The sequence below is a fragment of the Hyalella azteca genome, unplaced genomic scaffold (genome assembly GCF_000764305.2).
Source record: "Hyalella azteca isolate HAZT.00-mixed unplaced genomic scaffold, Hazt_2.0.2 contig12761, whole genome shotgun sequence".
NCBI classification, from domain to species: Eukaryota; Metazoa; Arthropoda; class Malacostraca; order Amphipoda; family Hyalellidae; genus Hyalella; species Hyalella azteca.
The window spans coordinates 71591-85821 of NW_025942709.1; the positions used below are offsets into that span (position 1 = coordinate 71591).

At 37.3% G+C, this 14231-nt stretch overlaps 1 protein-coding gene across 1 annotated transcript; it reads right to left on the minus strand.

Annotated features, from left to right (window-relative positions):
* Positions 1-1462: 1462 nt before the first annotated feature.
* On the minus strand, positions 1463-14072 carry LOC108683439 (mismatch repair endonuclease pms1). The gene is made up of 19 exons (XM_018172751.2): positions 13922-14072; positions 13416-13536; positions 12771-12935; positions 12285-12447; positions 11972-12080; positions 11389-11595; positions 11059-11199; positions 9771-10368; positions 9168-9274; positions 8437-9007; positions 7723-7881; positions 6873-7014; positions 6305-6382; positions 5822-6025; positions 5437-5572; positions 4004-4149; positions 3440-3612; positions 3063-3220; positions 1463-2158 (listed from the first exon to the last, which is right to left on the minus strand). Exons 1-19 carry the CDS (start codon positions 14057-14059, stop codon positions 1607-1609), a joined length of 4068 nt encoding a protein of 1355 aa, XP_018028240.1. The 5' UTR covers positions 14060-14072; the 3' UTR covers positions 1463-1606.
* Positions 14073-14231: the final 159 nt, after the last annotated feature.

Below are 14231 nucleotides of genomic sequence, written 5' to 3' on the forward strand. Positions count from 1 at the left end.
GCGAAGCTGCAGCACATAACGTCTTTAGCAGCTATGAAGTACTGTTGCATTCTGTTCAAAATATCATCGTTTTGACATGTGTCACCGTTGCAAAGATGCAGAGCAAGTCCCACGCATTTATGAAGTGATATTGCATTCCGTTCAAAATCTTATCGTTTTGACTCATTTGGGAAGCTACGGATTCCCATGCACTTATGAAGGAAGTGCTGTTGCCTTCCGTTCAAAATATCATGGGTTTTGACACGTTTGCGCAGCTGCAGATCAATTCCTCATGTCTTATGAACTGCTATTGCGTTCCATTCAAAATATCTTGGTTTTGACAAGTTTGTGAAGCAGTAGATCAAGTCCCATAAACTTATGAAGTGCTATTGCGTTCCGTTCATAATCTTTTGGCGCCAGGTAATAGAATTAAGAATTTTGATCTACTTTTTTTATTTGGATTCTTCCATGTAAAGCTTCTTTAAATCTGAACAATAAACGAAAGCTTATTTGTAAGGGTAACACCCCTTCAATTATCAGGAACATCGAATAAAGTGCATCAGAATACTAATTACATTTAAATTTGCCGGCATTCACGTGACTGCTACGTGTTCTATATATTTACAATCACAATAGCTTCGGATCGATCATGCGTTGAGAAATTGATTATCATGCACGCGCATTTAGAGACTTTCTTAAAGTTAACTTCCTTTTCAGAGATAGCCAAAGCAATTTTCTTCTCTTATCTTGAACAGGTATCCAGCTCATGCAATCATTCACTCTCGTGATGGATTTCGATTATTTCTCTCCTTCCAGTCATGCTTAGTATTTTGGTGAAGGAAAATTAAAACTCAAAGAAGCTCATTCGACTGTATTCTCCAACTTTTTCAGACATCACTCTTATGCAGTTGTCAGTTCTAATTCCGTTACCGAAAATTTATCTCGTGACGAAAGTCGGTATTAGTCATTCATTCATACTGAAATGTTACAATTACTAAGGCAATAAATTGTATCGGTAAAATTGCTGCCACCAATTTCTAGTTCCTCTTGTTTCTTGTTACTAAGAGCGACAAAAATGTTTCATAAGAGAATGTCGGTCAAAAGAAAAAATTTTTTGCACAAACCGCAACAAAGTTCCTTCCACAAATCTTCATAAATTAGCTGGTAGCAAAGTAACGTAGCAAAGACAAATTTTCTTTTTAAGACAAATTTTCTAGCCGAGTGAAAAATGAACATAACAAATTAATACCAAATTGAACGGGAATCGAGCAAAAGTAGGTCAAATATTTCCTCTCGCGTGGCGTATTGGTTAAAAAACGGCGTTGAATTAATAAATAATATACAAACGATCAGTTTTCGCAACGAAATAAAAAAATATAACTCAGTACTCACTGCAGTGAGTGACAGAGAGCGCATTTTCTCGTCGACGAAAACATGAAGTCACGGACGCACTGACAGACGGACGGACAGACGGACATGGCGTGCACAATAGTGCATTTTTTTCATAAATGAGAAAATGCGCTAAAAACAGAGTCTCGCGAAGATACAAATCAATTCCATTACAAATTCTGTTGAAAACTCGACATTTATTCGCGATATACTCGCGCAACTTCGCTCTCAGATACAACTACCGAGACGACTGGGATCCGGGCAATTCATCCAAATTATACAGCAAATGTAATATAGGTTTGTTGTGGAGACAAAGCTCGGGATTTGGTAACCCCACCACTTCTAATGGAGCAGAATCGTGTGCCTGTGCTAGAGGCTGCAGGAATTTCAACCGAGATGAAATGGCTTCTTCTGAAGAGTTGCTTGAGCTCTCGATACAAGAGGGAGGCAGACTTTGACTTGTATGAATGGTGAAACCGCCCGGATTGTTTCCACGCGGAGATTCGATATTGCTTTCCCTCAAGCGTGATGGAGTATCAGATAAAGGCGTGTAAGAAGCAGAAGACGCCGATTCGGTTAAAACGGCTGAAGTGGCATCATTACTTATAACAGATGAAGGAATAGCCGTAGCAGTGGAAAGAATTGAAGCAGTACTATCATTGGTAGCAGTATTATCATTGGTAGCAGTAGCTCGGCAGTATTTGCGGGAGTACTGCCGCCACATCCGGAGCTGACAAAGGATATTGGTGCAGTCCGTGGCAGTAGAGAGCGTCCTCCGCATACTTTCAGCCTGAGAAGCGGAATAAACCAAGGTTAACACACGTAAAACTAATTTTTCATGGAGGTTTTGATTGTAAACCTACGAAGTAAACCCGGATGAGACGAGACGTTGATATTTCATAGGAACAAATAAGAATAAGAATAGGGCAATTAAGGCAACTGAATGGGAGAGATACAATAGAAATCGTTAAGAACTAAATAGAAGTCGAAACAAGGAATCGATCGATAGTCGTTGCACAATTTTGTTAAAATCGAGAATCGGGAGGCGACAAAAATTGGGATGTCGGCGCGACCTACGTCATTTCTTCAGCAAAAGAGAAGAAGTAATAAGCGAGCAAGTGTACAATTTAAAAAATTGGTAATTGGAAAATATGAGTGTGAATTTTTTGTCAGAGAATTCAAATTTGTTCAGTTATTTTTCGCGGTCATAATTGATTCGCAAGATGACTATTTTAGCAATCGAAGCTACAATGGACGGGATTACCGTTAAACTGCGAGGTATAACGGTACTAATATTATTATCACAACACATTTCTAGTGAATCTGCGATTAAAGCAATCTAGTGACTTTTTTACTTGTGTACGATCAAAATACGGCGAAGATGGTTGCCACCTCTTTAGAAAATACTGTGATCTTCTCCGAAAGACGGCAAAGACTTCCTTAGATATTGATTTCCTGGTGAAGTGTAAGGTTTATGGTGTTTTCCCCAAGTTCCTGAGATTTAAGCTTTACAAACGGTGCCTTCATAATTCAAATTTTTATAAATCGTGGCAGAATAAGCTTCTCTCCAGGGAATCATCCTCAAAGAGGAAGACGCTGAAATCTTATCACAACTATTATTATGTTAGTGACAGGTGGTAGTGGGAAGAGGGTAAGTCTATTAAGCATTCGAGCGGCCCTTTTGCTTCAAATACCTGGAGCCAATGGCGTAGTTTCAAAGGGCGAGTTTGTATGAGGGTAGCTTGAGGGTTGGAGGCGATGTAAGACAGGACTTCCCTCAGATCGTTCATTCCATAGAAGGCGACGTTCGAAGCAGCACCTACGAGCTCGCCGTGGGAGACTACTTCGTTATCTGCACGTAAAAACTACGTTTGGGAACTTCCTTTCAGCAGCGAAACAGGCACTAAAATTCTACTGAAATACCAAGTATGCACTGAAAAAAAAAACCGGGTGAATTTAAATTTAGAAAAAAGCCCGCATATATTGATTTAAGGCGAAAATTTTTGAGAAACAAATTATGTAGTGAGACTAATTATAATCTAATGAAGTTCTTGATTAACCCTCTACTCACTCGTGTAGAGGACGACATCAAATCCATTGCAGGTTAGCCGCTCGTCAGTGACAACTGAAGTGTTGATACCAACAGATGATGATGTGTTGATACCAACAGCTGACGCGTTGATATCAACAGCTGGACAGCGAGGCAGCCGCAACAAAGCCTGCCAGTTACTACGACCCATCGAGCTGTGAACAAAAACACGAGGTCACATCGTGTTAATGGCAGGACATGAAATGAAACACGCCAATATGAGTGACAGCGCCAGTGATGATAACTAGAGTACTTTGCGATACATCCTAATTCACATCTGGGTTCACGGTAGCGGCATCATTCATTCATGCACAGGCATGAAAATACGTTCAAGATCTTCCAAACCGAGACATTTTTTCCTCGCTCACCACTGCATCATTCAGCACAATATATAATGTACATATGAACATGCGCAATGTCAGACGATTTGAGTCTAAATACAAAAAGCAGAAATCCAAATACCTCAAACATAACCACCGTGGAAGGTAATGCATGGTAGAATGCTCTATCTGTTAATACATTGTTGCGAGATTCAGAAGACCAAACCTCTCATTGAAGGGAAGAGCGTCGGTGAGAGGGGCGGCAGGCAGGCTGTAAGTCTCCAGGAGTTCATAGCACTCGAGGAGCTCGGACAGAGCACCACACCGTACACCATACACAGAGCGCCCCTCCACACACACGCAGCACAGTTCCTGTGGCATAGAGTGTTATTTTAGCTTCAACTTACACAATACAGTGAGTATTTAAGCTTAAACTTACACAATACAGAGCGTATTATTTTAGCTTCAACCTACACAATACAGAGCGTATTAGTTTAGCTTCAACCTACACAATACAGAGCGTATTATTTTAGCTTCAACCTACACAATACAGAGCGTATTATTTTAGCTTCAACCTACACAATACAGAGCGTATTAGTTTAGCTTCAACCTACACATTACAGAGCTTTGCCCTCAAATTTTACACACACATGCCGCACCGTTCCTGTAGTATTTTGCTATAGGTCAGCTACACCGCACACCGTACAGGGCTTCACCCTAAGAATTTCATTTGCACGAAGACAAAATTCCAGTGGCATAACGAATTATTTTACATTCACTGTACACTAAACAAAGCATCACCCTCATACTCCACTTCTGTCGTATAATGGATAGATCCTTCACCGCTCACCATACAAGGCAATAAATTAAAAATCAAAACACACACGGCACAGTCCCTGTGGTATTCTTGACACAGCACAAGAAATGGTCTGCAAAATTTGCACCTTTAGTTACAATGGAGAATATCTTTATACCACTGAAGGCCCTTGTGCATCTAACGCATTCATTTCGGTCACACCACAATGTTGCATTATTCATCCGCTTTATTATACCAGTATTTAGCATTATTCATTCATTTGCATATTACCAGTATAATGTATTATTAGTTAATTTATATTATTGCAGTATATTGTCTCCTGACGACATTAAGACCAGAATTATCCACGATGTCAATCAAACAAACATGCACAGAAATTTCTTTCGCGATATGTTGACAAAAATGAAGGAACATCTTGAATTTTCACGCAGGATTTCGCCTAAAACGTAGGAAAGATCAGGGTTTCGTAAATGATATATGAAAATTAGGGAAAATTATTTCATTGCAGGTTGTATACTTCAAGCGTGACGCGGCCTAACAATATTACAGGCACGTATTTCATTTGTTCTCAATTTCGTTATTTTCTGTTTTCACTTAAATGATACTTTTGCCAAATCGGTGGAAACAGGAAGGAATCGACATCATTGTGGTCATAATTTTAGCGTGTTAATTAAAAAGAATTCTAAACGTTTCTTAGGAGTAAACTTTAGACGCCTACAACGCTATGCTTGTCAATTGCCGTCTATTTTCAATTTGACCTTAAGTTTCTTAAGTAAGACAGGAGGTGAATTAATAATTCATTCAGATTAGAAAAAATGCATTAAATAAACAAATAAACTTACTTTATTGCTGGCGCTCTTAACAGTATTACTTGTAAAATTTTTTAGCATATCTTGTTTTGCCACGCTGTCCAATTCCCGCGGAGAAATCGACGGGTAGTAAATCTTGCCTATCACTCGAAATTCACTCGATTTTGAACTGTAGGAGGTCCCAATAAAAAATATTCGTTCAAATAATCGATAGAAAATACATTTATTTTTTCTATTTACTGATGTTGCACAGGTTAAGCACACGATATATAATGGTTTAAATTAATACAAGTACTTTGAAATTTAGACCGGTGGAAACGCTTGTCATAGAACAGTTTAAATCAATACAAGCACCTTGAACTCTACTCTTGGCAGTCTGAAGTGCTTGTCATAAAACAATTTAAATCAATACAAGCACCTTGAACTCTTGGCAGGTTGGAGGGCTCGTTTAATGTCGCCAAGAGTGACGTGCGTGACAAGGCAGCGATCCTGCCACGGCCTGAGGGAGGGAGCGACGAGCCTCTTCCCTTGCATGCCGCTCTCCTCGTCTAAATTTGGCTGGTTTTTAGTTGTTTTGGGGCATGGGAGGCTCTTGCTACCACCGTGAACCGGAGACAAAAACCTGCAGAGCAAACGAATTAATCAGGTTTGGAATAAAAGAAAATTGGAAACACACAGCACAAAGAACGGACACACCGCACAAAGATCAGACACACAGCACACAGAACGGACACACAGCGCACAGAACGGACACACAGCGCACAGAACGGACACACAGCGCACAGAACGGACACACAGCGCACAGAACGGACACACAGCACACAGAACGGACACACAGCACAGGCACACAGAACGGACATGCAGCACACAGAACGGACACACAGGGTATACACAGGCTCACCTCTCCATGGACCCGTTCAGGGCGCCGCTCTTGTTTAGATTGCTGTTGTTGGACCCAAACTCGCGATCTCTTAGCTGCCTGCACATAACCAACATCCCAGTATTGAAATTGAAGCAATCAATAGGAAGTATTTAAGACTGTAAATAGTTAGTGAGGCAACGGGAAAACCAGACGGTGAGAGTGTGGAATAATAGTTAAAAATACTGAATAGAATAGTTACTAAAAGTGGAATGAAAATCATAAAAACAATGATAAAATTCACTGAAAAGAAGAATGAAATAAAGGGATAAAAACCATAGGAAATAAATTAAAGAGGAAAGGTAAGGAGAAAATCGAGGAGTTCATGTTCAGAACAATTGGGTGAGTAAGTAAGACCAGACCTTGCTGTGATATCAAGTAACTTAAAATAGAAAAAATAAGGTTAAAAACTGTGGAGAAAAGATGAAGAAAAATGAGCTGCATATGTGAGAACTGATCTTGCTGTAATATCGAGTAACTTCAAATGGAAAGGTCAGGAAAAACTGCGGAAAAATTATTAGGAATAATATTTAATTAGCGTATGTGTTACCTGATCTCGCTGTAATATCGAGCCTCGTCCGCCTTGGCCTTGTTTTCAAACACGCGGCGCGTCTCCGCGTCCAGAGCCTTCCAGCGCGCAGCGATCTCTCGACCGATGACCGTAAAGTCAGCACCCGCGAACTCCCGTAACACTGATCATATCAATAAAACTTCATGAAAAATTATAATAAGGCTATAGGTTATTGACATCAATTCAATTTACTGGAAGTCTGTATCAAGTTCACCAGTTACAGATAACTTCAATTCGATTTGATGAAAAACTATAGTAAATTTAACAGTTCCTGACAATATTAATTGGACGTGATGCAAATTAATGTCAAAATTAATTTTCTGATGAAAATTAATGTCATGTCTAACAGTTATGATTTTTTGCAAGAGTCGATTCCGATGGAAATAAAAATTAATCATCTGTTTTCTATTGGACTGATCGCAAAGCTTATACATTTACCGGTATAGGTTTATAAAGAGAGGCATGGTAACAGTGAATGAAATATTTCTAAGAAACTACACTCCACAATTTTCTATAACTGAAGAAATTCGCTCAAAAAAGGAGAAAGAATTATTATATTTAAAAAATATGCATATGATATTAAACGAAAAATCGTAACGCCAATTGGAAAGAATTTAAAAACAGAGAAACTCTGCTGGAGTTGATGAAGTGATCTTACACTCATAAAAATATTTAAAAACTTTGTCAAAATAACGATTCAATTTTATCCTGATGTATGGCCTCCTATGGCGTATCAGTGCTACGTCAGTTCTTCGCTCGAGCTGCGGGTAAGAAAGTGAGTCAATATTCGGACAATACGACCCATTCTTGTTTATGTGTGTACACTGACCGTCACCGCGGACGTGCTTAGCAAAAGAGGCGAAGGCGGACACAGGTTTGCTGACAAGGTGTCCTCCGTATGGCCACCTCTCCTTGGCCGTCGTGGCCGCCACAGCTTTGACAGCCTGTCTGTCCGCCCACGAGAGACGGAGGCCAGAAGGAGACTGGCCTGCACGATTGATTTGAAATAATTTACAGATATATACGTTCAAAGTACAGGATACTAAAATCAATAGTCATACAGACGCACCCTAATCGTTCAACTTGTTTGTAATTAACGTTGTCAGTTTTTATACACAAATACGATAGCACTGACTGAATGAAGAGTAGTCTCTAATAAATTTTAGCTGCATATTATGTAGACAAGATCTTTCTTTCTAAGCATGAACAATATTTAATATGTAAGAAAATAGACTCAGTTTAAACAACAAACATTCGTCCTCTGTCAGAACAGAGAGAAAAATCTGTATGAAACTTCGAAGAAATGTAAAAATTAGCACTAAACAGAAAATATATGAGCGACTGATTTCTCAGTCGTCACAAGTTTGTTCATTTTGATCCGTGAAGGTGCTTAAGTCTAGTGGTTCTTCCATCTGTTATATTGACTGTACAATCAGAATCAGACGAAGATGAAATTATTTCTTCATTGAAAAATCACAGTAATATGTTTATGAGATCAAATAAGGTGACATCACATTCCAGGAATAAACGCTGCAACGCTCACCAAGTGTAGCTGGTGAAGTGGTTGCACTGCTCAGGGACGAAGAACGATTCAAAGAGTGCGTATTGTTCGCTTCCATGGCATTCTTCTGTGAGCTCTTATTTTGATCGTGAGTCAAAAGAGAGTCGGAAGCACTTGCGGAACTTTCTTCATCATCCATGTACAACTTAGTTTGATTCTGCCCAGATTTGGAGCTTTTTTCTTGTGTCTCGACATCATTATCATGAGGTCCAAACTGGCGTTGAGTATGCATCATATCAGAGTTCAATTTTCCTTCATCAATATTTAGCGAAGACTTCAATGGGTGCTGATCTTCACTTCTATTTATACCTTTTTCATGATTGTCATCAATCCGAGTTGATTCTAAAAGACACTGACCAAGATCACTAGCCGATTCTCTTGTGACATGATCTATATTCTGAACAGACTCAAACGGCTCTATTTGGCGATATGTCGTGTTTTCATCACAATTAATTTTCGCTTTTTTTGCCGGAGATTCCATGTTTCTTACAAGCTCGTCCTCGCGCCCTCTCCTTCGGGCTAGCGAAGAGCCCGATCCGGCAACTCGAATACTCTGCAGAAGTAGATACAAATAATTTTTGACACCAACTTGATAATGCAGATACTTGATAATTATTGACACTAACTACCGGTCAAAGATATAATTATGAGAATGACAAAAAAGTGACCATTAAATCAATGACGATTATAATACTTTCTTTAACGTTACTTACCTCGATGTTGATGCCATCATCACCAGTCACGTGGCCCTTACTCCACGCCACAGGGTCGATGTCACCACTCACACCACGCAATAAAGAGGGCTCGGCTTCACCATCATCTGCATACCAATAATTTATGCAGCTTGAGCTAAGCAATAGCAAGGTGTGTTCCAATAGACTACGTACTTTGGAAGATTATTTATGATCTAAATTTTTTGGTAGATTCTAACAAAGAATTAAGTGTATCTGTACAGCTCCCTCAGTACAATGCGAGAATTATAATACATGATTACCTTAAAATGCTTCATTATTTCTTTTTATAAACTCGATTAAGATAATTTAAGATATAGCATCAAGTTGTTCTGAAACCTAAACTTGCATTGCTATAATCTCAGCGTTGGATATTTTGCAGTTTTACATGCATATACATCAACAAAAATGGCTAAGCATTTTTAAATCTTCATTTAAGACAGTTATTTCAAAATTATCAAGAAAAATACTCTAAATATACGAATAAAAACACAGTTGAATGGAAATTTAAACCATACATGGTAAAAAAGCTAAATAAATTTTTAGCTAATAAAAAATCAACTTTTAACCTAGCACAAAATTTACCATTAATGGTTTTCCGCTGCTCAACGATGCTAGTACAGTCCACTTGAGACAGAATTTCGTGAAGAGTGTTTTGCTCGTCGGCTGTGAGCAGAAAATTATCGGTCTTCAAAGAATTTTTGTCCTTTTCATTAATTAGTAGAGAGTTCTCAGGATAAGTAACTTTATTACTCTTTGTCCCGTCAATCTCAGTATTCTTTTCAACCATTGATGGTTCATCAGTTTCACCTATCATTATGCTTCTTCTAGTTGAATTTTTAAAGTATAATTTTTCTTTGGATTTATTCACATCAGTTCCAGAGAGGTCAGAGGGTGCAGTAATGATATTTTTATTATTAATTACTTTTTTACCAGCCATCAAATTTGTGAAATTGCTTGCATTGCTACGAACAACTGCGCTGGAGCTAAATTGACCGCAAGTTGAATCATCTGAGGCGGCGTCCGTATTTTCTTTGTCCATAGAATCATCGCTGCATAATGATTCTTCCCCTGAATGAATTTTTGAGCCGGACTTCCCTTGCTCATCAGAAGGATTTGCCTCTTCAATCATAGGACCGTATATTTCTACAAGGATCTCCGTCAGGAGCTCCAAAATAACTTCCTGTAGAGGGAGGGGTAGGGAACTGTAATCAATTATATAATAATTGATAGCCAATCAGTGATGGGGTTTCAACATTTTTTATGAAAATGTGGCCAGACACGCTAGTCACTTAGAGCTACCAAGGCGTTAAACAAGTAGTTTTTTTACAGCGAGCACAATTGTTATAAACAAGGCATTATTTTGAAATTTTCAAATGATCAACAGTGAGCACAATTGAAAAACAAATTACTTATCGTGACCATTTGGTTCAAGTGATGATGATTTTTCCTTGAAAAAAAAAAAAGTACGCATAAATTTCCAAGTATTTAACAGATCTATATTAGTACAGTGTAAGCTTCACTATTCCAAATAAATTGACTACTTATACAAAACCAAACTATTGAACGTTAGCATTCGTTGTTTAGAATTTGATTTTAATATATATTCTTTGCATAGTACCTGCCAGCAAGCAGAAATTATTTTTTTCCTAAATTTATAAAGCAGAAACGTAAAAGACTGCTGAGATAACCCCTTTTATTACCTGCTGATTACAATACCTACATCCATTTGAGTCACAATACATGGAATAAAATATAACCGAAATAAGGCGTAGGTACCGTATTCTAAATAAGCATGTAGATATATAGTAGTTATTATGTAAGTGAAGAAATTTTTTAGACAGTTATGTGCTTCAAGACCCCATTCACTGACCTCTCCATTTATGAGCACTCGGTCCTTGTTGGGTTCGAGGTTGACATCAATGAGATGCGGTGGCGCGGTGATGATCACGGCACCAACGGGCCACCGACCCGAATACTTCGGTTGAGATGCACCAAAAAAATCTTTCACTTTCTGAAATATGCAATAAATACAACATACAGAATCAATACAGAACTGAAAAATAGTTATAATACAACAATACCATATATTAAATAATGCACAGTTGAAAATTTTTTACAATTGCATTGCTGACAAACTTTATTTACGTCTTATCTCGAAGAAACTCATCTTAGCGAGGGGTTCCTACATCAGAGTGCCTACCTTTTGAACTTGTTTATGAGTCACTGGTCGACCGTTAATTATAACAAAAAGTCTGTCAGTGGATGGATGGCAATAGGGCGGCAAGGTCTGCAGATTTTTTTTACTGGATTTGTTTGCGGCAGAGGGACGATGCTCCTGTGAATTGTTTTTGTCCTGGGGTCTTGATTTGAGGGAGGAAGTGCGGGGCAAATGCACGGAGATTTTTATCTGGAAAATTTATTAAGCACAGACAAAAGAAAGTTACACTATATTCAGATCAAAAATCAAATCATGGTAGGAAATAAGCATTAAAATTCTGAGAATCCTTAAATCAATCTTAGGTATAAATACTTATGATAAAAACACATTGATTACAAATTTAAAATTTAAAGATGTGTGAGAGAAAAAGTAAGGAATATTTATTTTGTAGCCAAAAGTAGAGCATGGTAGATGAATGAATTGAATCTGGCCTCTAGGTAAGTTTGTGCTGGTGAAGAGCCTTTAATTCAAAATTCAACTAGAATTTCTCATTTTTTCTTGTTCAAAAAATTAATGAAAAGACTCCATGACAGATGAACACTTGCAATATTCAACATTAAAATACCTGATCTTTGTTCCTGCTGATGTTTGTGAAGCTGCTGGCACATTCTGGGAAGATGGCATGCATTGCGTTGAGGGTGTTAGTGGCTGCACATTTGCGTATAAATGGTTGTCTGTAATAAATATTATAATTATCATTCAACATCCAAAATTAAATTTCATTTATTTAAAATTGAGGCTGTTAAACATGACAGATATCTAGAAATTTTAGAAAGTATATTTATATATACTAGCTGCATTGCACTCAAAGCAGTGACAATGAAACATTATTAAATTTCAACACAAGTTCATAGGTACTTCTATGGATAATATTTCACTTTTCATGAGTAGCGGAGAGGTGCAATGCAGGGTGCGCAATAGCATAGGCCATGAGCAGACCCTCTATTTTCTTGAGCTGTTCCTTCTTGCGCCGCACGTCGCAGTGATACTTTAGACGTACAGGGAGGTCATGGAATAGCTTGGTTACTAACACTGTAGTTCCTGTCAATGAAAAACTAATAAAGACATGAAACTATAGTAATAATTAACTATGTATTTAATAATAATAATAAAAACGGGATACTATATCAAATTATACTGAGAATTATAGCTACTTGAAATAAACTTCCCCATCATGTGTACATGCAACTCAACTTGTCACTAACATCATAAACTATAAATTTACTTCAGAACATCTATATAAATAGGAAAACTTAGAATGTCCACCAGAACCAAAACACCTTTATTAAGTATTTCTCTCCAAACATGTTACCTAAAAGTAAGTTTTCTAGTGGTTATTATATTCATAATTACAAATGACATACCAACATTACACGCAGCAATTTTCTTTGTGATGATCTTGCCATGAGATGAAAATGTGCAGCACTGACCAACAGATGCCTGCTGTTGTCTGGTGGTGATGCTTACAGAGGCTAGCTGGCATAGTGAAGACAAGGCTTCACCTCGAAATCCATAAGAAGATAGGTCTTCTGAAAATTTGATAAGAATCTTGAAAGGTCATAGGTATTACAAAGAAAAACTGCCTTTATACACGAATTAAACAGTTTTCAAAGCTTTCTTTTATGCACTTCCAAAAAACTGACTTAATGAAACAGAATGTGAAAAATTTTCATGGAATGCTAATTTTGCACACTAGGTATTCAAGTATCATGCATCAAACCAAATCATAAAATTGCAGTATATTTGTCCACACATTTGAGTGAAATTCTACATAGAAGATTGTCCAATAGAAGCTCATTCTGTTTACAGTACTATTAAGTTTTTGATTAAACAAATATAAATTGGATCCCAGGATTTTAAAAAATATTGTTATATTACAATTGCACTTGAATAAATTTGTAAAGCAAGTTACAAAAATTGAACAAAATGTTAATTAGTTTCAAATGTTGGGGAAAAATTTTTCGTAAGCAAAGATAGCACTAAACTGATAGCTAATGAATGACACTTGCCTAGATCACCAAAGCTGTGTATTTTAGAAGTCGTGTGAGGAAGGCAGACAAGCGACAAATCTGCTTCAGAGATACCCAATCCATTATCTTTTACTTCCAGTAGCCTCAAACCATGGTCTTCCTGGAGGGATGAATTTAGATGAATTTGAGTTAGGATTATAAGATGAAGGAAATGAAGGTTCAATGAATTATACAAGAGAAATATTTTCAGCATTCAAATGACTTGGGACAGAATGTAGCTAAAAATATTTTATGCAATGTTTTGCACTCTATAATTTTCTTTATGAAAATAATATGACTGATGCAATTCATGCAATATCTCAAAAAATGATTAAATTAACTTTGCTTCAAAACAATAAATTATAAATAATAGAAAAACATCAATTGGGAATAAGTTTCAAAGAGAGTGTTTGGACAGGATCCATATAACAATGCAAAAATCTAAAATCATTATTACCAATAATTCTCATTACCACAGTCATTAAGATCACTTGCTTACAACTTACCAAACGAATACTAAGAATTGTGGCCTTACTATCCAGAGCATTCTCTACCAGCTCCTTTAGAGCAGCAGTGGCAGATGTGATCACTTGAGAGCTTTTAATCCTGAAAATTGTATCTTGGGAAAGTTGAATAACCCCCATAACTTAATCTGGCATCTGTTGACAAATATTGTTAATTTATGTTGCAGAATATTAACCGACATTATGAATAGTACTTGATTGCAATTAAAAAAATTCATAAACTATCAATAATCAAAAATATATCTAGGTATATACATGGCTAGCCTAAACATAACTGTAGACAATATAATAA